The sequence below is a fragment of the Monodelphis domestica genome, chromosome 1, assembly GCF_027887165.1.
Source record: "Monodelphis domestica isolate mMonDom1 chromosome 1, mMonDom1.pri, whole genome shotgun sequence".
NCBI lineage: Eukaryota > Metazoa > Chordata > Mammalia > Didelphimorphia > Didelphidae > Monodelphis > Monodelphis domestica.
Window position 1 is genome coordinate 504,890,466 of NC_077227.1, and position 25,761 is coordinate 504,916,226.

Sequence of the window (25,761 nt, forward strand, 5' to 3'; positions counted from 1 at the left end):
AAAGTTGCCAGGCCTGGAGTCCAGAGGATCTGGGTTCAAATGTGGCCTCACATACTTTCCAGTCTCTTAACCCTGATTCCCTAGCTGTTGCTGATCTTTTGTCTTAGAATTAATACTAATTAGAATTAATACTAAGACGGAAGGGACAGGTTCTTAAAAAACAAAATAAAAATAACTATCTCTTACCTAATCAATCCAAGAGAAGTTTAATTAATCGGCACTGGAAAGGCTTCCCTTCCCACAAAGGGACTTAGTGAGGAGGGAAGGGGACATGAGAGATAGTTCAGAGGTCATCGTTACACATTTCAGATGCTTGGCCAGGCTATTCCATCAGCCTCTGATTGCAGCCCCGGGCTGTTCTCTCCTCCAAAGAGCATTTCCTGGTTCCTGCTATCATTACTCCCTTCATATAGATATGGCATGATGGTCTTTCCTTCTGTCAGAGTCCTTGTTCTTGCCTTTCTACAGTCCGAGGGGAGGGACCAAAGGAAAAGAGCAGTTTCAATGGCTTTTCCTTAGTGGTAAGTATCTGAGGGGCACAAAAAACAACTATTCTCAAAAAGAGATGTTGGAAAGGGTCTTCCTGAACAGCAGAACCAGTGGCTCAGCTCTTGTTTTCCTAGATGAAGTGTTCCATACTTGGTACCACCTACTCTCTGCTGGGGGGGAGGGGGGATTGCTACCTAATAGCCTTCCTCACTAAATTATTAAGGCCCTCCATAGAAGCACCACTCGAAGTACTCTCATCAATAAGAAAAGTCCTAGCTCATATTTAAAGAAACCCTTGGAATCGTGACTCCTCCAAATGAGCAGATTCACTTTGAGGTTTTGAAAAATTGCTTTTCCCACCAATGGGACTCATTTCTTCCCATGTTGGTCTGAAACAAGAATCAAAGGCCACCTGCCTATTAAAGCTTCAGGGCTCTAAGGGGCCAGTGCTATCAGGCTCTGAGCAGGCACTTCCTATAAACAATTTTCCATGCATTTTATTAATTGAGCTCATGCTATCAGGAAGAAGATTGATGATAGCCAGGGAATTACTATAGAGATAGATGAAAGAGATTGGCAGAGGAGTGGAATGGGGGGAGGGGTCTCTATCTAGCCTTCTAGTCTTCCTGATGGCTAAAGATCAAAAATAGTCTTTATCAAGGTGCTGACTCAGAGAAAACAGATCCTCAACCCATTGGCTCTAGGAGGCTGAAGACAAAGGGCTGCCAGGAGTCCATCTTGGGAGTGCAGGTTCAGCACATTAGCAAATATTCTGGAACTAGAGATTTATCAGGCACTTCCTTTCACACCTTGAAGGTACATATATCTTCCCTTTCCCCCACAGACCAATGCAAAAAAAAAAAAGGTTATTACCAAGTGTGCCAATAATTTCTGCTTCTCTTAACTCAACTCATATTCATTTCTGTGTGCAGACTACTAGCTAAGACATGACCATAGAATTAAAAGATTAAGAGCAGGAAGGGGTCTTAAGAGATAATTTTAGTTCGATCCTCTTATTTTACTGGGGGAAACTAAGGACCACAACCTGGATGGTCTGAAGCAAGGTCACATGCCCCCTCTGGCATGTTTTCCTCAACTATAAAAACAAAGGGGTTGGACTAGATCAAGGGTTCTTAACTTGGGGGAAAGGGGGTCACAATTTTTTAAAAAATATTTTGAAAAGTGTATTTGGTTTCCTTAACAATCCTATGTATTTTACTTTATGAACTTAAAAACATTTTTCTGAGGAGTCCATAGGCTTCACCAGACCTCCAAAAGGGTCTATGACACAAAAAAAGACTAAGATCATCATGACTAGTTCCCTTTAGCTGACCTAGTCATAGTAAGAATAGCAAAGGAATTCAAAAAACAGTACAAAGGAAGAATTGTCAGTTTTACAATTAATTGAATATAAAGGACAAAAAAAGAGGATGAGGGGAAGAGAACCACGTTTTTTAGCTTGGGGAAAACCCTTCTCTAGCAAATTGCTCCCACCACCAATTTCTCTTCATCTTCCTTCTATTAGTTACTATCCTGCTATCTATAAACATGCCTCAATCTCCCCATCCTTAAAACTCTCTGCTCTCATCTCAGCCAAACATTGAGCTAAATTGTGCAAGATTCTTTCTCTCAGGAGCAGCTGGGTAGTTTAGTAGATTGAGAGCCAGACCTAGAGATGGGAGGTCCAATGTTCAAATCTGGCTTCAGACACTTCCCAGCTGTGTGACCCTGGGCAAGTCACATGACCCCCATTGCCTAGTCCTTGCTGCTCTTCAGCCTTGGAATCAGTATTGATTCCAAGATTAAAAAAAAAAAAAGATGCTTTCTCTCACTCAGTATTAATTGGCTTCACCATTCAATTAATACTGCTCTCTCAAAAAAAATGTATTTCATTTCAAATAACATTTATCATTTTCTTTTTTTATGGGGCTGGGAATGGGGAATCCTTTCTAATAAATATACGTAGTCACAAAATTTTCTGAATCAGCCCCATCCAAAACTATTCTGCAACTTAAATCCATCATCTTGTCAAGAAATGAATGACATGGTTCACCATTACTCCCCTAAAATTGCAGTTGGTCATTATATTGATCAGTTCTTGACTTTCAAAATTGTTTTTCTTTACATTATGTGAATTGGTTGCCCAGACCTTATTCCTTTCACTGTATCACCAGTTCATATTTTTCCCAGTTTCCCTGAAGCCATCTTTCATCTATTCCTGTGGCACAATATTACTTCATTTACCACAATTTGTTCAGCCACTGGCCAAATGAGGGGCACACCTTAAGTTTCCAGTTCCAGCAAAGGCCTAGCCTCAGACACTTCCTAGCTCTATGACTAGGCAAGACACTTGAATACCATTTGCCTGCCTTCTCCCTTGCCACTCTTCTTAGAATACCAAGACAGAAGGTAAGGGTTTAAAAAAGGGGGGCTGGGGGGGGAGGGGAGAGGAGATGCTATAAAGCACTTCTCTACTTTCTTCGGAAGTAATAGAACTAGTACTGGTATCACTGGATCAAAGGGCCTCCAGTTTTAGTGATTTTGAGGTATAGTTACAAAGTGCTTTCTCCAGTTACTATGTCCCAACTACTTAATCTAATGGTCTTATTCCTCACCCTTCCTCTCTAAATTTTACTGGCACAGTATTACCTGGGTTTTTTAGTGTCCTCCAGATTCAGAATCCCTTTCAAATTTCAGCTTAAGTACTTCACCTAATGCTTCCCCTTAAAAGAAATTTATTTCCTATACTTTTTCTCATACATATAAACATATAATGGCTAACTGAAATCAGAGAATGGTCAATTCTCCATGGTCTCCATTTTCTTGGCAGATACTGGTGTGGTTTGCAATTTTTCCAGTTCATTTTACAAATGAGAAAAATGAGGCAAATAGCACTGATTTTCCTGGGGTCACAAAGCTTTTGGCCATTTCAAGATCAGATATTAACTCGGGAAGATGAGTCTTCCTGACCCCAGGCCTGTATTGCACCACCAAGCTACTTAGAGAAAAAGGGCCTAAGGGATAATAAGGAATGGCTATTATAGGCAAGCCACTATGTCAGATTCTAAGGAAACAAAGACAGCAGTGCTGATTATATTCTTGGGAAGAGGTTCACATTCAGTACACAAATTAAAGCACTGGCAGCAATTAATTGGAAGTAATTTACTGACCAAGTATGGTTATTCTAATAGCACAGTTGAAGCAGCTCTGGAAGGAATAGAATTGCAAAAGAAATGTAAGTAATAAAGGGAAGAAAGGAAATAGTATTGACTTCAAAACCTGGGTTACTAGACCATAAAGATGACACATTTGGAGATGGAACGGAAAAATTAAGCTTCTTGGTATTTTTTGAAAGAGCCAAATTATTCTAGCAGTCTACTGGAGAAAAGGTTCAATGTCTGAGATAGTAGCAACCTCTGGAGGAAGAAATCACACTGGGACAGAAATTAGAGGAAGCACTTATACTACGGGGACCACATATTTTAAAAAAAACTAAAGAACTAGCTAAACTCCTGAAGACAGATCTCCCTTAAACCCAGATTAAAACCCAAACTCAAATTAAAATTTCTCCTACAAACATCTTGAAACAAAGACAGATGTCCAAAATATTTATTTGCAAAATGTAAAACAAGACTTGTTTTTTTTAAATAGCTGGGACAGGTACATATTTAATATTCAAAAGCAGGTTTGTCTCTTCATTTCAAGACCACACTTGGATTTTTCAAGTCTCAAAATTTCACTTCCTTCAATTCACTTAAGTCATTCATCCTATAAAAGAAAAAAACATTTAATAGCAACCCTTTAAATGCTTAATCATACAACTTTCTGTTATGTGCTCCAACTTTATTATGCTACAAGTTTAATTTATGTAAAGAATTTAATAGGTTCTTGTATTATTGGTCAGTCCCCACAGAACCATATGGGGGTGGAGTCATTCATACAACTACTCCAGGATCTGATGGAAATCAGACAAGTTTTGGCTTAAATGTATTCCTGATCAGCATTGTCGATCAGTTGGGGAAAAAAGTTTTAGTCATCATGTAACCACAGACCTGAAGGCACTTTATTTTAAAGGAATCTTGAAATGTGATCACTTATGCCCACAAAAGTTCATCTCCTAGACATAAAACTTTTCTTTATACATTCCAAGGAGTAACAAGTTTCATCTGTAGCAATTAACATGAGTTTCAGGAAATTCACCTTTTAATGAATGCTGGATCCTTTAATACCATTCTCCTGGTCTGTATGGTAAGGCTTGACTTGAATCTAACTTCTGCTCATTTTAAGAGCTAGCCTGTAAAATATAAGTCCCCATGAGTGAGAATGCTATTTTTAAAAACTAAATAGTAAACTATTAATAAACTATCTTGAAGCTGGTATGTCAGAAAAAAACTGGCAAAGATTAATTAGGATCAACATGGTCGATCTGATGGGGAAAAAAGTTTAGTCATCATACATACCAGCATTAAAACCTTTAGCATATATTACATATTTAAATACTTGTTAATTGATATCTTAGGAGAAATCAGATGTATCTGACATTCCTTGAAAACCCAACATTAAATAAGAGGCAATACCAAGTCATGTAATCACAAGTACTGTAGCACTTTAGATGAATGGGTGTTACTTACCAATCCTGGGAGGGACTGTCAAGGAAATCCAACAGTTCAGATCCAATTCAAATAACCAGAATGGCTATCAAGTCTGAGAAATTATAAATCCAGACGCAAGTTAATCCAACACAGGACACCCAATCAACTTAGAGCATTTTTTTAAAGCTGGTATATCAGAAAAAACTGGCATAGTAGTAGTACAGATCAACATAGTCGATCAGATGGGGAAAAAAGTTTAGTCATCATATATACCAGCAACAGAAAGGTCCAACAGCTATGAAAAAAGGGGGTACTGCAAACAGCCTCTAAAACTACCTTCCTTTAGGGGAAGACATCATTTATAGAATGTCTGCTGATATTAGTGGGCATGCAGTTCTAGGTAAATCCCTTAAGCTTCATGATTATGATTTATTTCTGGCACCCTAGAAATAAATTAAAATCATAACTGGGGGCACTCAGGTTGAGCCAGGCATAGAGATGGGAGATCCTAAGTTCAAATCTGGCCTTAGAAACTTCGTAGCCATATGATTCTGGGCAAGTCAATTAACCTGCACGGCCTAGCCTTTGTTACTCTTCTGCTTTGGAATCAACACAGTATTGATTCTAGGACAGAAGGTAAGGGTTTAATAAATAAAAACATACAACTTTCCAAACACCCTCATGAGAATTCAAGATAACTAGCAAAGCTCTCAGAGCCCCAATTTCCTAATTTCTGATTACCAGGGATAACTAGAACACTTGGAGAAACATTTAAAGGAGTTTTAATTAAATTCATCTACTTTTTACTGCCCACTTCACTGGCTGCCTCCCATTCATCTCCACCAAGCTTCCCTAATACCTTCCTTAGAAGTTCCAGGTAAAATCCCACTTTTTATAGGAAGCTTTTCCCCACCTTTCTTAATCCCAGTGTAGACATTGATTATTTCCTATGTAGCTGGCTTCAGATAGTTCTTTGCTCATATTGTCTCCACTATTAGATTGTAAGTTCCTCAAGTGTAAAATGTCTTTTACTACAAGTAAAGATGGGGGTGGGGAGAATTTGAATAAGGATTTATAAAGATGCTTATTCTGTCCCAAGTGCTTTACAATTATCTCATTTGATACCAGTTAACTCAAGAGAAGGTGCTAGGTGCTGTTATCCTCATTTTTACAGATGAAAAAGTGAGCAAAGCCCAGTTACATATCTGAAGCTGGATTTAAACCCAGATCTTCCCAAGGCAGACCCAGCACTTGTATACACTGACCAACTACCACTATTATGGACATAAACTCTAACTAAGTGTCAACTGACACTACCCATGTACTTTAAGAGTAATCTTGGCTTTGATTCAATAGTTACATCTACAAATTTCCAAATGCAACAAGTAATTGCTCACCAAAAGAGAAGTCAGCATGGGCATGGGCTCATGGTGCCCAAACACCAACATCTCCAAAATTCCCATGTGTCTTCCTCCTCCTTCCAGAAGCAGTCCTGTGAAATAAAAACCAAAATGTAACCACCTGTCGAAGGGTTGATTTAGTTACGATTCAGTTATGGCCTGACTTTTCTGGTACGGTGCATCAGAATCAAACTGGCAAAAATTCAAAGAGATCAGCAAGGTCGATCTGATGGGGAAAAAAGTCAAGTCATCATTTGCACCAGTCTCTATTTTAAACAATTTATTCTTTTGCCCCCAAATCAAGAAAAATTACAAAGCTTGTAGCCCTTTTCTGATTACCTGGGGATCTAGTCTGGGGGACAACTGATAGGAAGGGTTGAGAAAATGACCCAAAAGGACTGAGGCTCTGGATAGAAATCCAAGCCTTTTCAGTCTTCAGGGGGGAGAAAATCTGAAGCTCAGTGGAGGCCGGGCAAAATGAGCTCAGAACTCGGGGACTTAAGAACTATGATCTTTACAAGTCACCACTAAAGACCCCCGCCTTCCTTGGCGCCTCGCTGGACCACATAAACCTACCTAGAACCGCCGCGTGGGGGGCAAAGCACGAGGCGGCCGGGCCCAAGCCTGGCTGGGAAGGTATGGGGAGCCAGGCGTGTTAATGTGGAGGTTGGGCGAAGGGCACGTGGGCTTCAAGCCGGTGGGGGCGCGAGACATATAGTAATCGAACCCTGGAAGATACAAGTAAGGGGAAGATTGAACTCACCACCAAAAGGCATTCCGGGGCCACGATGACTCCGGATGGAAGACGATTCCTTACAACTAAGGAGCAAATCGAGAGGAAAAAGGAAGAAAGGCCGCGGACCGCCCTTATATAAGACAAAAATGCCCCGGCGCCTGCGCGTTGCATACATCCTGGACCCGCATGGCTCTCTGGGATGTGTAGTCTTCGGGCTGAAGGAAGCTGCAGGGTGGTATAAAAGGTCCTGCAGCAGGTTGCTAAGGACTGATGTCGGTTGCTAAGGCCTGATCCCGCCCCGGCCTGACCCCTCCACTAGGCCCGGCCGGAGTCGAGTCTCCGCCATGTTGCTCTCGCCTTTCTTTCTCAAACTCCGAAGCGACTTACGGCCCCGGCCAGTGGGTGTTCCTTCCCTCCTTCCCGCCCTTCCCCGCTCCGGGGCACATTATCGGGGGCTGGGCCGAGCGCTGCCCTCGGGGCCAGGGGGGCAGTCCCAGGGCCGGCCAGCCCTTGGCCCCCAGGGCCCAGGCCCAGCCCCGAGGAGTTTCCTCCGCCTCCTAGGGGAGGGAGGCGGGCCCAGGCCGCGGGCCCCGGATCCTCGCCCAGATCCAGCTCCTCCCTCCGGCCCTCCCTCGCTCCGCCCGCCCTGCCCTGGCTGTTGGGGAAAGGAAACTGAAAGTAGAGCCGGGGCCGGGCGGGGCCAGACCGACCTGGGCCCGATTCCTAGCAGGAGCCAAACCCGGAGCAGGCGGCGGTGGCGAAGGGAGCCCCCGGAGCTCCGGTGAGTGTCGACCCTCTCCCCACCCTGCACACTGGCTCCCCGCATCCCCCCACGGGTCCCCAGCATCCCGACACCTAGCCGATCATTGCCGGCCTGCTTTCCCCAACCCTTCCCCATCCTCCCCCCAAACCTCTTCTCAGGCCGGGCACCCCATTTCAGCCCTCGCTCCTCAGGATCGCTGCTCCCAGGAGTTGAAGACATTCCTCTCCCAGCCACATTTTGGCTACGTTATCGCCAGCCTGGATCCCCAGAACCCTGCAATTATTACACCTCCCCCAATTTTCGCCTCAAACCCCATATCTTTCTACCTACTTCTCTTTCCTCTAGATCGCATCTCTGTTTATCACATTGTTCATCTGTGGATTTGTGTAAACCCTCCTTCCCCTTTCAGCGAGCCTTCTCCCCCACCCAGATTTACATCTAAATACTTCTTTAACCCCCACCCCCACCCCCTTCTTAAGCATCACCTCTTTTTTTGTTTCTACTCTTCTTCCCTGTTTCCTGCCTTTCTCTCACATCTTTAGGCCAGGTTTTGTCTCCCTCCAACACACGGTTGGAGTGTGTTTCTGTGTTGGTATTTTTAAACAAGACGAAGGAAAAATTTTCCCCTCAAGGAAAACAAAAGCTGAGGCTGTAGCCTGCATTATGAGGCCCAGTTTGATGATGAGCAGAAGAGATCCGGGCTGGAAAGGAGTCACCAAACATTCCCAAGCTAGTGGACTTCTTTGTGATAATGAGTGCCCCTCCCCGATATCACTAATTTCCTCCTAATATAACCAATTTTTGACCATGAAAATTTTAAACACATATCAATAAAAGGCATAGATTCAAAAAGCTATTTTCCTCTGTGAGTCACACCCCCAGCACTACTACCCTGATGAAATAGCATTTATTAAGCTATCACTTTGTGCTACCTGATCCATGGAGATAGGAAGTCTAAGATCCAGCCCCTGCCCACAAGGAGCTTACATTCTTATGAAGATAACATGCAAAGAAGACATCTATTGTGAAGATGGAAGATCAGTGGAGGGGGGGGCCTAGCAGAGGGAAGAAAGATTAAGATTTGGAGAGGGATGAGAATGGTTGCAATCTAGTTATAGGGGAGATCTTTTGGAAAACCAATGGAGGCTAGTATTTCTGGATAGTAAAGTAAGTGGAAGAGGGAATAAAGTATAAAAAATGGAAAGGTGAGATGGGCTAAGTTGAAAAGGATTTTAAAAGCCAAATAGGATTTTATATTTTATTCTGGAGGTGAATAGGGAGTCATTAGAATTTAGTGAGTAGTGTGGTTCCATCCCATCCCATGACTCCCATTTGCAGTTTACTCCAGTGGTGTGCTATTTTCCTTTAGCAAATTTTACAGATGAGGAGACAAATAGAGTTAGGTGATTTGCCTTGAGTCACCCCACTAGAGTCTTGAACTCATGAAGATGAATCTTCATGACTCCAGGCCCAGTTCTTTATCCTCTGTGCCACCTACCTGCCCTAAAGTTTAATGAATAGGAAGATTTAATGGTCAGGCCTACTTAAGAATCAGGATGTTAGACCTGAGACTACCCCTGAGAGAGCTCTCTTCCAATAATGGTTATAATAACCAGATAGATGAAAGATGTAGGCATATTTTTAACTCAAAAAAAAAAAAGGACCTCATTGAAGATCTCAAGACTAAGAACTGAGCCCTTTTCATCTCTAAAATGCTAATTAGGGGGTAGGTGGGTGGCTCAGTGGATTGAGAGCCAGGCCTAGAGAGAAAAGGTCCTAGCTTCAGACACTTCCAAGCTATGTGACCCTGGGCAAGTCACTTAACCCCTACTGCCTAGCCCTTACCATTCTTCTGCCTTAGAATGAAGTATTGATTCTAAGATAGAAGGTAAGGGTTTTAAAATAAAATGCTAATTAATCATATGATAATAACTATTGTCCCTTTCAGACCTAACTCTTCATAAATCCTTTTGGGGTTTTCTTAGCAAAGATACTGGAATGGTTTGCCATTTCCTTCCCCAGCTTATTTTATAGATGAGGAACTGAGGCAAACAGGGTTAAGTGACTTGCCCAGAGTCACACAGCAAGTTTCTGAAACTGGATCTGAACTCAGGTCTTCCTAACTTCAGGCCTGACGCTATCCACAGCACCACTTTGCTGGTATTTTTTCTTTGGGGAAGAAAACTTCTATAGGAGGCAAGTATGAGGATTGCTTACTATATGTAATGCTTTTAAAATATGAAGACTATGAATATAAAATGATATAAATCCATGATGCTAGGTAAAGAAATATATAGCCCTTCTCTGCAAGTATTAGCCTTACTGTTTTATAGGTGAGGAAATAAAGTATAATAATTTGGTGTGCAGGGCATATGTTAAGCAAAAGTTTTATATGAGAATTTTGAAGAGAATCTTTGCAACTAAAACTGGATGTAAAGGAAATTTAGTCGTAAATAATTATAACTTACTTATATAGCACTTAAACCTTTACAGAATACTTTCCTGATCCCAATGAGATGTGAATTGCAAGGCATCTTCCCCATTTAAGATTAAGAAACAGAAATTAAGAGCCTTGCTCATGGTCTCACAGCTAATATGTAGCAGAGTCATCTGACTTCAAGTCCAGTACTATTCTTTCCACTCTACCACACTGTTTGTCTTTAGATTAGAAATCAAATACTGTTTTAGTTACCTAACATTTGAAGTGTCAGATGACTACCCATAATTAATAACCAAGTTTCTCTTGATTCTGTTTTTAAAAAATAAGTAAATTATCTTAGTCAAGACTTTGCTTCTTAGTGTTCAAGTAGTCCTGAAAGGTAACCTAAACATGATTTCTTTGTAGCAAAAAGCTGATTGGACAGATAACTGAAGACACTTTCTGAAATGGATGGCAGAAGACCTGGCCCAGACCCCCCACCACGGCCTTCTAATGTCGACCAAAGAGGTAAGCAGTATCTTCCAGTTTTAAGAGGAAAACTATAATAAGAATTAAAAACCTATTGCAGTGGTGAAGCCAAGACAGAACTATACATATTTCTCTTTAAAATGAAGAATAGAGCCAACCATTCTGGAGGACAATTTGGAACTATGCCCAAAAGGCTATAAAACTATGCATACCCTTTGATCTAGTAATACCACTACTAGTTCTGTATCCCAAAGAGGTTTAAAAAAAAGGACCTACTTGTACAAAAATATTTATATCTGCACTTTTTGTGCTGACAATGAATTAGAAAACAAGGGGATGTCTATAAATTGGGGAATGGTTGAACAAATTGTGGTATATATTGGTGATGGAATACTGTTATGCTATAAGAAATGATAAACAGGATGATTTCAGAAAAGGCTAGAAACACCTCCATGAACTGATACAGAGTGAAATAATAAGCAGAATCAGGAGAACATTATACACAGTAACAACAATATCATAAAATGATCAACTGAAAGACGTAGTTGCTCTCAACAATACAATAATCTAGGACAACTCTGAAGGACTCGTGACAAAGAATGCTTTCCACCTGCAGAGATAACTGTTGGAGTCAGAATGTAGATCAAAGCACAGTACCTTTCTCATTAGTCTAAGGTTTTATGGGGGGGGGAGGGAGATATGAGTATTCACTTACAACAGTGATCAATATGGAAGTATGTTTTGCATGATAATACATATATAACAGATCAAATTGCTTACCATCTCTAGGAGGGGGATAGAGGGAGACAATTTGGATCTTATAATTTCAGAAAACATGTTGAAAATAGTTGTTGCATATATTGGGAATTTTTTTTAAAACATTTTTTTAATTAAGAATAGTTTGTTCCATAGGAATGGTACAAATGATCATGATAATTGACGCTCTTCCCCCCACTTACCCAAGAGAGTTAATGCACTGGGATGATTCATGCAAACAAAAACTGATAAGAGAGTCAAGGACTGTAGTAACTTTGTAGTGTATTGTCCTATTCACAAATGAAGTGTTATTCCCAGATAAGCCTTCAGCTTTTTTATGGGAAGTACAATGGCCCATTTAACTTACTCATAATTTCCCAAAAACAAACTTCTGCTTTACCCAAGTATGCTGTATGTCACAGAAGTTTTAGTTGTGGCATAAATGAGGAACATTGGTTATCTTTGGGGGACAGAAGGAAGGTGGTAAATCAAACTGTTAGTATTGTGGAAATAAGAAAAAAATAAAACTTTTCCACAATGTAATGTCACAAAGAAATTTTGTGCTACCATAAATCATTTCAGAATGTTATATCATTAGTTTTCTTGAATTGTTTCTGCTGACCCACACTTAAAAAAAAAGTATTAAAGAGTAATAATAGTAAAAGCTTTAATTGCAACACTCTCATATGTATACTATTTATCTCATATGCATATCACATTTCCTTATAATCTACAGAGATTTTCCTGAATAGGCATTTTTACGATATATAATTAAGCATTGCAAAGTTCTTGTAGTTAATTGCATGTTACATTTTGTGCTTTTAGAATAATTTGTTCCTTAAATTGAAAACTCCATTGCTACTTCATTTGTGCTACCACACAATCATTTATTTCTCATTAAATTCCCAAGTTACTCCTTTTTATTTTTTTAACCTTTCTCTTCTGTCTTAGAATCAATTCCAAGAAAGAAGAAGAGTAAAGGCTAGGCAATGGGGGTTAAGTGACTTGCCCAGATCCACATAGCTAGGGGAAGTATCTGGTCAGATTTGGATCCAAGACCTCCTGTCTCTAAACCTGGCCTTCACTCTGCTAAGCCATCTAGCTGCCCTCCTAAACTACTCTTAACTTGGATTGATGTTATCTCTGTTCATAGAAAATGAAACTGAAAAGAGGATATATTTGGCTAAAGTTGAACATGAAATGAAAGTCAGTTTCAAGAATGTGTCAACTCTAGTTTCAGTCTATTAGGCCACAGTTGCTTTTTACATATGCTTCATGTCTTGTCCCTTTTCTTATATTCAGCATTAGTATTTTTAAACCTCTACTGTGAGTGAACTACTATTTTCATGAACTTACCTCCTACAATTTCCTGATTTCTTTTAAATTTGTACACTAGCATTCCATTAACTTCAACATATAAGCTCATTAAAGCCTGCTTTTTAAAGTTCTCTCATTGATTCTGGGATAAGTTCAAGAAATTTCTCCCTTTAGTTTATTGCATTTGGTATCATTATAGCCCATAAAATAGCTAGAATTTAAGACTACCATCAGAACTGCAGCCTTAGAAATAACAGGCTTTGGCGGGATCTAGAGTCTCTTAGCTTAAACTTTAAAGGAATAGGAATTCCCTCTAATATTCCCAACAACTTGTCATAGGCCTCTGCTTGAAATCAATAGGGAGCATCCAATAGAAAAACTGTTAGCAGCATAGTTGTGAGAGCAAGTGAACATATTTCTGTCTGAAATTTAAGCTGCAGCTAACCTCTTCCAGATTTATATACTATTTCCCTTCTTAATTTTGCTGTTTTATAATAATAGTTATTAACTGGGCTTCTGTTATTTTGTTCATTACTTTCACTATTTTTTTTAAAATTGCCCTTTATTCCATAGTAATCAAACAAGTTATTTAAGTTGCCATAAAAAAATGACAGCATGTTCTTTGTGGTTGTGTTAAGAGCCTTGCCCTTTGATTTCTGTGCCAGGAGCCTCTTGCTTATTGAGTATTTACTTTGCATTTAGGTCACATGGATGGAGAGCTACCACACAGAACAAGAAATTGGGCAAACCCACAAGTTAATGTTCTAAGAGGAAGAACAGACGTACCCAGAAGGGATCCTAGAGCTAACAACAACACCGTTCCTCGATGGCAAAGGGAAGAAAGATTTAGTGGCATGGGAAGGAATCCTCATCAGAGAAGGAGATACCATGGTGGACAGGCTGATGATGAAGGCAGAGGACAAAGAAATGGTCAAGAGAATGAGGGCAGAAGAAGAAATGGGAACCAAGATGGGAGAGACCGAAGGCTTCAACCTGCTGAAAATGTTCATTTTCGAAAGGATCCCATGAAATGGCGGAATCCACATCAAAAGGCTGGGGAACAGTCTCAGCAAGTTAAGAGGATTGGCTTTGGGTTCCTAGAAAGTCTCCTTCAGAAAGATCCTTCAGAGGTGGTCATCACACTTGCTGCTAACTCTGGATTTAAGGATCTTCTAGATAATACAGTCATGAAACCCAACTTACTTCAGCTCATCTGCCAAGTACTTAGGAAGGCATGTAGCTCCAGAATGGATCGACAGAGTGTTCTGCACCTCTTAGGCATTTTGAAGAACTCCAGTTTCCTCAAAGTGTGCCTACCCAGTTATGTGGCAGGAATGATAACTGAGTCTGTCCCTGCTATTCGACACCAGTACCCAGAGCATATTAATAACATCCTTTCACTTCTCCAAGACTTGGTAAGTGTGTTCCCAGCCAGCTCTGTGCAAGAAACCTCCATGCTGATGTCCATTTTGCCAGCCTCTCTCAATGCTTTGAGAGCTTCTGGCATTGATATTGGAGAAGAGACAGAAAAAAACCTGGAAAAGGTTCAAACCATCATTGAACACTTGCAGGAGAAGAGACGTGAGGGCACTCTAAAGGTTGATACCTATACTCTGGTGAAACCTCAAACTGCAGAGCATGAGGATAATTATCGAACAATGACTATTTACCCTACATATAATGAGGTGCACCTGGATGAAAAGCCCTTCCTGCGGCCAAACATTATCTCAGGGAGATATGAGAGCACCAGCATCTATTTAGACACTCACTTCCGACTCTTACGAGAAGATTTTGTTAGACCCCTGAGAGAAGGGATTTTGGAACTGCTTCAGAGCTTTGAAGACCAGGGCTTAAGGAAGAAGAAATTCAATGACATCCGAATCTACTTTGATACACGGATTATCACACCTCTTTGTGCATCCTCTGGTATTGTATACAAGGTACAGTTTGACACAAAGCCTTTGAAGTTTGTGCGTTGGCAGAATTCCAAAAGATTGCTTTATGGTTCCTTGGTCTGCATGTCCAAGGATAATTTTGAGACATTTCTTTTTGCAACTGTATCTAACCGGGATCATGAAGACCTTTGCCATGGAATTGTACAGCTTTGCTTCAATGAGCAGAGTCAGCAGCTATTAGAGGTTCAGCCTTCAGACTCCTTCCTTATGGTGGAAACAACAGCTTACTTTGAAGCTTACAGACACGTGCTAGAAGGACTCCAAGAGATTCAGGAAGAAGATGTCCCCTTTCAGAAGAACATTGTTGAGTGTGAATCATATGTGCGAGAGCCTAGTTATTTGATAAGGGGAGGAAGATATGATTTCACACCCCTTATAGATAATTGCTTAGCCAGTGAAATGGGAAAAGCACCTCTGAGGAGCATTCAAGACTTCCGAAGACCAAGAGTTAATATTTTAGACCTTAGCCAGTGGCCCTCAAAGGAAGCTCTGAATCTAGATGAATCACAAATGGCAGCCTTGCAATTTGCTCTTACTAAGGAACTGGCCATTATTCAGGGACCTCCAGGGACAGGTGAAGTTCTTTTTTTTTCTTCAAGCTTTATCATATTACCATTGGGATGGGCAGGAGAAGTAATTAGGTTTCTGAGGCATACCCAAACTATGATTGATCACCCAGAATTGTTTCCCAAGAAATGGTAGAATAAAAACATATGGCTGGGAAGGATTGCTAGAGGTGAAAAGATAGGATGTTATCAATCAAATACAAATAATTAACATTTTCCATCTCTTATCAAGGGATACTAGAATATAAATATTAATGAGCTTGTCAATTTTAACTTGAAGAAAGATGCCCATAGCAAGTATTTAAAATCTCACTAGTAAAAATACTTGATACTTTATAAGAGCTTCAAAGGGATTTTTTGTAGGTAGCTTAACTGATAATCCTCTCTGGTTGTACTCTTATTCCTCAACTCCCCCCACTCCCTTAGGAATGAAGACCACTAAGAATATCAGAAATAATTTTCCTGAATACTAACCTTTCTATTTTTGCTTATCTTATAGGGAAAACCTATGTGGGTCTGAAAATTGTCCAGGCCCTTCTGACTAATGAGCAAGTATGGCAGATAAACCCATGGAAGTTCCCCATCCTTGTTGTGTGCTATACCAATCATGCCTTGGACCAATTTCTGGAAGGTAAAATTTGCAAGATAACTTGTTCACTACTAGAAAGTCAATATTGCTATTAGCATTTACATGTCACATTATCTTATTCATCAATACCTATATGTTCCAGTCTTTTCCGTCAAGAAAACACAAAAAATACCAGGATTCTACTCAAACCAAAGCTACCCAATGTACTACTCATTCCAAAAGGAATTTTTTTGTGGCTTTTATCACTCGCCTCTTAAGTTCATTTTTTTCCACCTCAGGAATATACAAATGTCATAAGACCAGCATTGTTCGAGTAGGTGGAAGAAGCAACAGTGAAGTCTTGAAGCAGTTCACACTAAGAGAACTTCGAAACAAACGTGAATTCCGAAGGAATCTCCCTGTACATCTCCGGAGGGCCTACATGAGTGTATGTTCCAAATTAAGACTACCTAGGGAGTAAAAATCCTAAGAGATTGAAGGAAAACCATAAAATGAAATAATAGATATAAAGCACTTTAAGTAACTTGTAATTTGTATTTCTCCTAACTATTTTCTAAAGTGTATTGCCTTAGAATTTGGTTTTGAATGAATGGAAATGGAAATCCTCAAATGGAAATCATAACTCTAGTTTTGGGACTTGTGAGGGGAGGAGGGAGTTGTTGTTTTTAAGTACATGCATTTCTTTCCATTGCTATATGTTTTCTATGGGCCCAACTGCTTACTTAGAATACTTCCACACAGAGGTTCAAAAAATATTTGTCCTTGCTTGTAATTTTTTTGTTTTTGCTTTTTTTGTTTGTTTGTTTTTGCCCAGGGGGAGAATGGGGCAGGGGGGAGAAGGAAGACCTTTCCTTGCTATAGGGAAATCTCAGTGAAGAAACTCCTCCTACCATTGCAGACCTGGAAACTGTTCTGTAACATAGAATTAGAGTTGCCTTTGGTGCCGAGGTATTCATTGGTTTATGGCTTATAAGTGTCGGAAACAAAACTTAAACCTGGATTTTGCCAGCTCTCTGTCCACCATGTCTTGCTATCTCTCTCACTCTGATTTTCTTACTGAGTTCAATTTCTTTCTTTTCAAAGACTTGTTTTGGGGGGCTGGGGAAAAGGGAATGGTGTTTTAATTTTAACTATCTCTCCTTTCTTGAGCAGATCATGACTGACATGAAGCAGGCAGAGCAAGAGATCCACAAAGGGGCTCGTCATTTGGAGTGCACCACCAAGGGGGTTGTACATGAACGACATCTGCAAAAATACATTGCCCCACAACACTGGAACAGTCTGATGAATGGACCGGTAAGCTGCCAAAATCAAGTCAAATGAGCATAAGTATCTGGCTTGCCTCCTCCCCTCCACAACTAGATTACGGGTGCTTCAAGCCAGAAAGGTGATCTTTTGTTAATGGTAATTTAAGGACAGAGAAGGCACTATTTGAAATCCTCAAATGAAAATCATAACTCTTTTTGCCCCTCGTGGACAACAGGCTAGAATGCTTATTACTGCTATCTCCCTTTATCAGGATGTTGAGTGGCTTTACTCAAGAAAGGGATGGAAGCAGTCAATGATCCTGGAGTGGCTGGGCCTGGGTTTGACTGCCTTTACCCAAAATGTAGCTTCACCTCCTACTGAAGAGCCTGAGAATGCAGGTAAGAGGCTAATACTAACATAAGATAGTTTGGTAATGAAATGGGGAGGAGTAGAGAACCAAAACAATAAAAATAACAATAAAGTCTTTCAAGGCCCTAACTATATCAACAACCCACCCACATTTTCATAATTTGAAGATATCTTTTCTTCCTCATCCCCTAGAGTCTGTAGTATTTATGAATTTCTTTCCACAACCCCTTCATGATTTCTTCTTTAGCTCGTCAGGAAGGGGGCGAAGAGGAAGAAGGTGAGGAGGAAGAAGCATTAATTGAGATTTCAGAGGAGGCCGACCTGATCCAAGCAGATCGTGTGATTGAGGAGGAAGAGGTAGTTAGGCCTCGACAGAGGAAAAAAGTAGAGAACGGAGCCGTACAGGAACTAGCTAAAATGCTATTAGCCATGAGACTGGACAACTATGGCCAAGTAGCACCTGGGCAGGAGCAGACAACTGGAGAATGGGAGGTAAATGTCTTTTTATGTAACATCTAGATCTCCTTCCCAAAAGTGAAATTAAGAAAATTATTTATGATTGCAGAAATGTTATATGATGAAAATAGAAAAGTAGAAGACAGTTCTACTAGTGGCTTTATTCATAACACTGACCTCTAGCAGTTCCCTTCATTTCTTAGTTTTTAAAAGTGGAAGTGAGGGAGAGGCAATTTTAATACTCACCTATATTAACTTTTTAAATGATGTTCAAAAGTAGGGAAGATTAAACAAGGAGATAATGTAGTATTTATTGGGAAAATATTGGGGCATTTGGTGGCTCAATAGAGTTCCAGACCTGGAAATGAAAGGTCCTGGGTTCAAATGTGGCCTCAGACCCTTCCTAAGTACATGGCTCTGAGTAAGTCACTTTACCCTGATTGCCAAACCCTTCTCTCTCTCTTACACACACACACACACACACACACACCATTAATTATTGTCAAAACTTTTTAGGGGACAGCTAGGTGGCTCAATTCAATGGAAATGAGTTGAGAGCCAGGCCTAGACACAGGAGGTCCTGGGTTCAAATCTGTGGCCTCACATACTTTCTAGCTGTGTGACACCGAGCAAGTCATTAACCCCCATTGCCTAGCCCTTACTACTTTTCTGCCTTAGAACCAATACACAATATTCATTCTAAAAAGATTATGGGTTTAATAAAAGGAAAGACAGAAAAAATATTGAGAAGGCCTATAATTCTAGAAGATCATGAACTCAGTGGTCCTTATTGCTCCTTTTGCATATAGATTCAACCCAGTCAGAAGAAGAAGATGAAGAAGAAAGTAAAGGTAGAGATCCGAAAGTTGAATGCAATGACTGAAACAGAAGCTAAGGAAATAGAAGATGTGTGGCAACTGGACCTAAACACACGATGGCAGCTCTATAGGTATTTTCTTCACTCTGCCCCATCTGGCAATGCCAGTGATTTGTTTTCCTGACTTTTCCTTTGCTTTTTCTGTCTCCTCAGTCCTAACTGAAGATAATGTAATCTATGCTACTTCCAGTGGCAAGAAGTATTTCCTTAGATGTAATTGGGATCCTTTCGTTATCTTAGAATTATACAGTAGCTCCCTGGTGCCCATTGTATTAAATTAAGATCCTTGATTTAGGGCTTTAAACTTACCCCCACTTAACTTCTACTGACATCATTCTACTATTCTACAATATCAATTTGTCATCATATATTCTGGCCATTAAGCAAAATCTTCCTATTCAATTAGCTTCTTCTAGTCAGTAGTTTCCTAATGTCATACAATATTCAACCCAGTGGACACTCAACAAATGTGTTGTCTGAAGCAAGATACACCACCTCTTTCACAACCATTCTGTCAACAAATTACTTACTCTCATCCACTTTCCCCAGGATGTGGCTGCAGATGTACCAGGCAGATATTCGCAGAAGGGTTCTAAACCACGAACGACTATACCAAGCCTTAGCAGAAAGAATGGTAGAGCTAAAACTACAAGAGGATCTCTGTATTCTCAAAGATGCCCAAATTGTAGGCATGACAACTACAGGTAACTAAATATGGAGAAAACCTGCAGCCCATAACTATTTGAGTTTTGCTTGTCTCAAAAAGTGTAAATTATTCATCCTATTATTTGAAGCTCTGAGAGGCAAAAAGTGTCACATAAATCAAGGTGTTTGGTGTATTGGTTGTTTTATTTTTTGTGACTCCATCTGGGGTTTTCTTGGCAAAGAAACTAGAGTGGTTTGCCATTTGCTTCTCCAGCTAATCTGATAGATGATAAAACCAAGGGAAACAAGGCTAAATGACTTGCCCCAGGTCTGTGGCCTTTGGATGATTCTTCCTGACACTAGGTCCTGCACTCTATCCACTGCGCCACCTACCTTAGTGTATAGGCAGGCACAAAGGATAGTACTGTGTCAAGGAAGTTCATTCCCTCCCCCTCCTAAGTAACTTGACCTGTCCATCAAACATTCCTGACATAACAGTTGTACCAGGTTTGCTTCCCTCTACCTGCTGTATATGTCGATAAAAGTCAAGGCTTTGGGGCTTGAGAGAGGGAGAAGCAAGAAGAGAAGGAAGAAGTCAGGAACAGAGCAAGCAGGTGAAGGGAAGGAGGAACTTGCAGGCAAGGGACCATATGGTCAGGTTACTTAGAGGAATAATTGTCTAGCCTTTCTAATAAACTTTACAAAATATGTATCTGGGTAGAAATATTATTTCAATTCTTATAGTACCTGTTTGTAGAATGAGTCTTCATGTTGCACAAGGACATTCTTTTTCCCTATACTTGAGGTGCTGCCAAGTACCGCCAGATCCTACAGAAGGTGGAACCTCGGATTGTCATTGTAGAAGAAGCGGCAGAGGTACTAGAGGCCCATACCATTACTACACTGAGCAAAGCCTGCCAGCACCTCATCCTCATTGGGGATCACCAGCAGGTAAATTCAGGCCTACTTTTACACAGCCTGCAAAAAGGACTTCAATTAAAGGGGAAATTGCCTGTATGTTCCCATAATTCATGCATAATGAAATGCTTCTCTTCCCTCTGCTGACCCCTAGTGCCTCTACCTTTTCATAATTCCCTTTTGTTACCATTCTCTTCTCTGTTTTTAAAGTTTATTTAATTAAATTTGAATGTTTTTCCATGGTTACATGATTCATGTTCTTTCTCTCTCTTAAGCAATTCCACTAGGTTCTACATGTATCATTGATCAAGACCTATTTTCATATTAATATTTGCACTAGGGTGATCCTTTAGAGTCTGCATCCCCAGTCATATCCCCATTGACTCATGTGATCAAGCAATTATTTTTCTTCTGTGTTTCTACTCCCACAGAATCAAATCTGATAAGTATTATTAGGGAACTTGATATAATAGTTATCTTTTCCTTTTGTTACCCCTCAAGTTAACTAGTAATTTATCTGAGTTATTTTTGCAGTTTGTTTGGATATGCTTTTAACCAAATATTGACGTGTTATATATTTCTCCATTCCCCATATAGTTGCGCCCCAGTGCCAATGTGTATGATCTGGCCAAGAACTTCAATCTAGAGGTCTCACTCTTTGAGCGGCTAGTAAATGCCAATCTTCCCTTTGTCCGTCTGAATTACCAGGTGAGAGAGAAGTCTTGGCTAAAAGTTTTTCTTTTTGCTGAGTGAAAACTATTAGGATTCAGCCAGTAACAAAACTGGTTTCACATGAATGTAAAGGAAATGTATGTGACTCAAATCACAGCTTTTATTTTTGTCTTCAAAAGCTTGATTCAGGCTTAGCTGATTTGGCCAATTGGGAATCGGGGGCTCTCAGGTTTCAAGTAATTTGTATCTATTTGTTTTAGCATCGAATGCGCCCTGAAATTGCACGGCTACTAACACCCCACATTTACCAAGATCTGGAGAATCATCCCTCTGTTCTCAAGTATGAAAAAATTAAGGTGAGTTTAATCAAACATGTTTCTAGGATTGTTACTAAGAGTTTAGAGAATTATGTAAAGGAAGAATGTAATTGATGAGAGTGGTATAGATACTTCTAGCTTAATCACAGGGAGTGAATTCAATAGAAAACAGACTTGGTAACCTAGTTGGTGTATGTGTGTGTGTGTGTGTGTGTGTGTGTGTGTGTGTGTGTGTGTTTGTTTAAACATGGATGTAGATTTCTAAATGCACAAAGAAAGTAAAGACTCCCTTCCAACTTCCATTAGACATAATCATGAGGACCAACCAAAGCAAAGGGTGGAATAAAGGTGGAATCAAATTAATGATCTGTAGGAAAAGAACTCCCAAAGAGTGCTCTAGAGATGACTGAACAATTCATGTCTTAAAAAATCACATCAGAAGTGACTCTTAAAGTAATGAGCTTTAGGGCTGGGACTCTGACTTAACAGTTTTCTTTTTATTTTCACAGGGAGTGTCTTCCAATCTCTTTTTCATAGAGCATGACTTCCCTGAACAGGAGATCCAAGAAGGGAAAAGTCATCAAAATCAGCATGAGGCTCGCTTCCTAGTAGAGCTATGCAAGTATTTCTTGTGTCAGGAGTATCTGCCATCTCAGATCACTATCCTTACAACCTATACTGGACAGCTCTTCTGCCTCCGCAAACTCATGCCAGCCAAGACATTTGCTGGTGTGAAAGTCCATGTTGTGGACAAATACCAAGGGGAAGAAAACGACATCATCCTTCTATCCCTTGTGCGAAGCAACAAAGAAGAAAAAGTTGGGTTCCTCAAGATCAAAAACCGAATCTGTGTAGCTCTGTCCAGAGCCAAAAAGGGAATGTACTGCATTGGGAATATGGGGATGCTAGCCAAAGTTCCATTGTGGAGCAAGATCCTTCACACCCTGCGAGAAAATGGTCAAATTGGCAATGCACTAATGTTATGCTGTCAGAACCACCCTGATACACAAACATTGGTATCCAAAGCGACTGACTTTCACCAGGTACCAGAAGGGGGTTGTAGTCTCCCCTGTGAATTCCGGCTGAGTTGTGGACATGTATGTACTCGAGCCTGCCATCCCTATGATGCTAAACACACAGAATTCCAGTGTATGAAGCCCTGCCAGAAGATCCTTTGTGCTGATGGGCATCGGTGCCCATCAGTTTGCTTCCAGCCCTGTGGCCCTTGCCAAGTGAAGGTCCCTAAGACAATTCTGCGTTGTGGACACCAGCAAATGGTCCCATGTTCCATGCCAGAGTCAGAGTTCTGCTGCCAAGAGCCTTGTCCCAAATTCCTCAAATGTGGACACAGGTGCAGCCATTCCTGTGGGGAATACTGCGTTCGTCTTTGTTCTGAGATGGTCACTGTCAGTCTCAAGTGTGGACATGACCAGCAGGTGAAATGTGGCAATGTGGAGGATCTTCAATATGGCTTACCTGTCAAATGTACTGCCAAGTGTACCACCGTCTTAGATTGTGGGCACCCTTGCCCAGGCTCTTGCCATGAGTGCTATGAAGGACGGTTCCATGAACGTTGCCAGCGTCCCTGCAACCGCTTACTCATCTGCTCACATAAATGCCAGGAACCTTGCATTGGTGAGTGTCCACCCTGTCAAAGGACCTGCCAGAATCGCTGTGTTCACAGCCAGTGTAAAAAGAAGTGTGGAGAGCTGTGCAGCCCATGTGTGGAACCTTGTACTTGGCACTGCCAGCACTACCAGTGCACCAAACTTTGCTGTGAGCCCTGTGATCGGCCCCCATGCTATGTGCCTTGCACCAAGTTGTTGGCTTGTAACCATCCTTGCATTGGCCTGTGTGGGGAACCATGCCCTAAGAAGTGTCGTGTGTGCCATCGAGATGAAGTTACCCAGATTTTCTTTGGCTTTGAGGATGAACCAGATGCCCGCTTTGTACAACTGGAGGATTGTAGCCACATCTTTGAGGTGCAGGCTCTTGACCGCTACATGAATGAACAAAAGGATGAAGAAGTTGCCATCAAGTTGAAAGTTTGCCCTGTCTGTCAAGTTCCCATCCGCAAGAACCTTAGGTATGGGACTAGCATAAAAAGGCGTCTGGAAGAGATTGAGAGGATCAAGGAGAAGATACAAGGCTCAGCTGGTGAAATCACTACCAGGCAGGAAGAGCTACAGGCCCTACTAGAATCAAAAACTATTATCCACCAGCTACTCCCTGAGGATTTCTTGATGCTAAAAGAGAAGCTCTCTCAGTCTGACCTATCTGTCAAAGCCTTGGGTCTAGCTGAAAATCAAATCAGCTTCTATGAGCGCCTGGCCAATATAAGGGAATCAATGAGCAAGATAGAAGTCAGTGAGAGGGCTGGGGTAAGGAATAGATTGGAACAAGTTCATACATGGCTAGCAAAGGAGCGTTTGAGTTTTACCAGTCAGGAACTGGAAGATCTCCAAAGTGAAGTACAGAGGATGACCTACTTGGTAAACCTCCTAGTCCGCTGTAAGATGGCAGGGGGAAAGATGAGCAGTTCAGTGGTGGAAGAGGTAGCCACCATTCGAGAGATCCTGGAGGGCACTTTTAAATTCAGTGAGAACAAGGAGGAGTTGGTAAAAAAGAAATTGAAAGCTCTTGAAGCTGTCCTTCCTTGCTGTGGCTTGGGCATCTCAGAACAAGAGCGAGTACAGATAGTAAATGCTTTGGGTTATCCCCGAGGTCACTGGTTCAAATGCCCCAATGGCCATATCTATGTGATTGGCAATTGTGGGGGAGCAATGCAAAGGCGTAAATGTCCTGATTGTGATGCACTTATTGGAGGTGAGAACCACACTCTGGAAAGGAACAACGAGTTGGCTTCAGAGATGGATGGTGCCGAACATGCAGCTTGGTCTGAAACAGCCAACCTATTAAATTTTGAGGACATCCGCAGGTTGATCTAGGAAAATGGTTTGCTATTATTGCCTTTCCTTTCCTTCCCCCTCAGCCACAGCCAGGCTGGGCTTGGCTCCCTGAAGAAGGGACTGCTGTTTCTGACTTCCCTGAAATCTTGGCATTCTACTGATCCATTTTAGGACTTTTTCAGTGTTTGTTCCTAGAGTTAGTCCTGCGCTTAAGTGAGCACTTTACCTCTAATCGAGAATAAAATTAATAGACAAGATTGTCCCTTTTCTTTCTCTTGTAAGGTCAACCTCCCTGGAGCATGTTTTAGGCTTAAGTTGACTACTGATAATCATCTGGCTCTATCTTCCTGCCTGTCTTTGTTAAATATCTCTCTGCAGTGCTTAATATGGCACTAGGCACATGGTAGGAGCTTAATGACTGCATCTCAGGCCCCAGCTATGCAACCAATTTTGTCCTAAAGGAGCTACAGAGAAGACAATTGTCCTTGAAAGGAGCTCCACTGGAACATTCTTGCATTCCTTTGGGGCCATCTTTATTCTAAAAGGCACTGAAGAGAATAAGGAAAATTCAAGACTGACAGGGCTAAACATCTAGCTTTGGCCTTGTATGTGTCTAGGCTGACCAAGGAGCAACAATAGTAACACTTTCATTGGCTTGAATTTCAAGAAGACAAGAAGCTTTTTTTAAATTGCAGTTTAAACAGGTTTGGAAGCAAGGCTGCCTTATGGGGCATGCCTCATTCATGCCTGAGTGGAATCAAATTGACGTTTCAGTACCAGCAGCACCTACTATCAGAGTGTAACCCTTTCATCTATCCTTCCTATATCATGGCTTTTGCCTGGGTGGAGCTTTTAGCATGCCTCCGATGTCTGCAGGCCCATAGCCTAGTGTACTGACCCAAAATGGGAAATGAATACTCAGGCCTCTGTCCTGCTTAGGTGTTGCCTCCATGGCACTTGTTCCATAAAGACATAGATTTCTCAGGTCCTTTCTACTGTTTGCAAGCAAAATTCCCCTACCTAATGTATGCGTTCCCTTTTTGTCTTTACTATGCACTTTAGAATATGATGCCAATTAATAAAGCAATTATTGACAAAAAATAAATGGTCCATATTTCCTTCTAGTTGTTGCCATTTTAGCTGTTAGCATCTCTGCTTTTTATCATCATCAACATGTAACCAGTGCCCCGTGCTTCCCTGGGGATGTCAAAGATCCCTTTGGTTCTCCTTCCCTTTATAAAGCTAATTTAATCTGTCTATAACCTTGATCACAAAGAAC

General features: G+C 41.0%; 1 protein-coding gene and 4 non-coding genes across 5 annotated transcripts; 1 reads left to right on the top strand and 4 right to left on the bottom strand.

The window, feature by feature from the left end:
• Window positions 1–4,444: 4,444 nt before the first annotated feature.
• On the bottom strand, window positions 4,445–4,539 carry LOC130456756 (small nucleolar SNORD12/SNORD106). The gene has a single exon (XR_008915799.1). It is a non-coding gene; the product is annotated as a small nucleolar SNORD12/SNORD106 (small nucleolar RNA).
• Window positions 4,540–4,861: 322 nt separating this feature from the next.
• LOC130456753 (small nucleolar SNORD12/SNORD106) lies at window positions 4,862–4,953 on the bottom strand. The gene has a single exon (XR_008915796.1). It is a non-coding gene; the product is annotated as a small nucleolar SNORD12/SNORD106 (small nucleolar RNA).
• Window positions 4,954–5,266: 313 nt separating this feature from the next.
• On the bottom strand, window positions 5,267–5,358 carry LOC130456754 (small nucleolar SNORD12/SNORD106). Its single transcript, XR_008915797.1, has one exon. It is a non-coding gene; the product is annotated as a small nucleolar SNORD12/SNORD106 (small nucleolar RNA).
• A 1,296-nt stretch (window positions 5,359–6,654) lies between these two features.
• On the bottom strand, window positions 6,655–6,745 carry LOC130456755 (small nucleolar SNORD12/SNORD106). Its single transcript, XR_008915798.1, has one exon. It is a non-coding gene; the product is annotated as a small nucleolar SNORD12/SNORD106 (small nucleolar RNA).
• A 794-nt stretch (window positions 6,746–7,539) lies between these two features.
• On the top strand, window positions 7,540–25,587 carry ZNFX1 (zinc finger NFX1-type containing 1). Its single transcript, XM_007475761.3, has 14 exons — window positions 7,540–7,998; window positions 10,826–10,927; window positions 13,664–15,490; window positions 15,982–16,113; window positions 16,350–16,498; window positions 17,224–17,367; window positions 17,591–17,717; window positions 17,936–18,180; window positions 18,954–19,093; window positions 19,571–19,725; window positions 20,472–20,617; window positions 21,182–21,292; window positions 21,517–21,612; window positions 22,083–25,587. The coding sequence occupies exons 2-14, from the start codon at window positions 10,867–10,869 to the stop codon at window positions 24,519–24,521; spliced, it is 5,772 nt and encodes a 1,923-aa protein (XP_007475823.1). The 5' UTR covers window positions 7,540–7,998; window positions 10,826–10,866; the 3' UTR covers window positions 24,522–25,587.
• The last annotated feature ends 174 nt before the right edge of the window (window positions 25,588–25,761 follow it).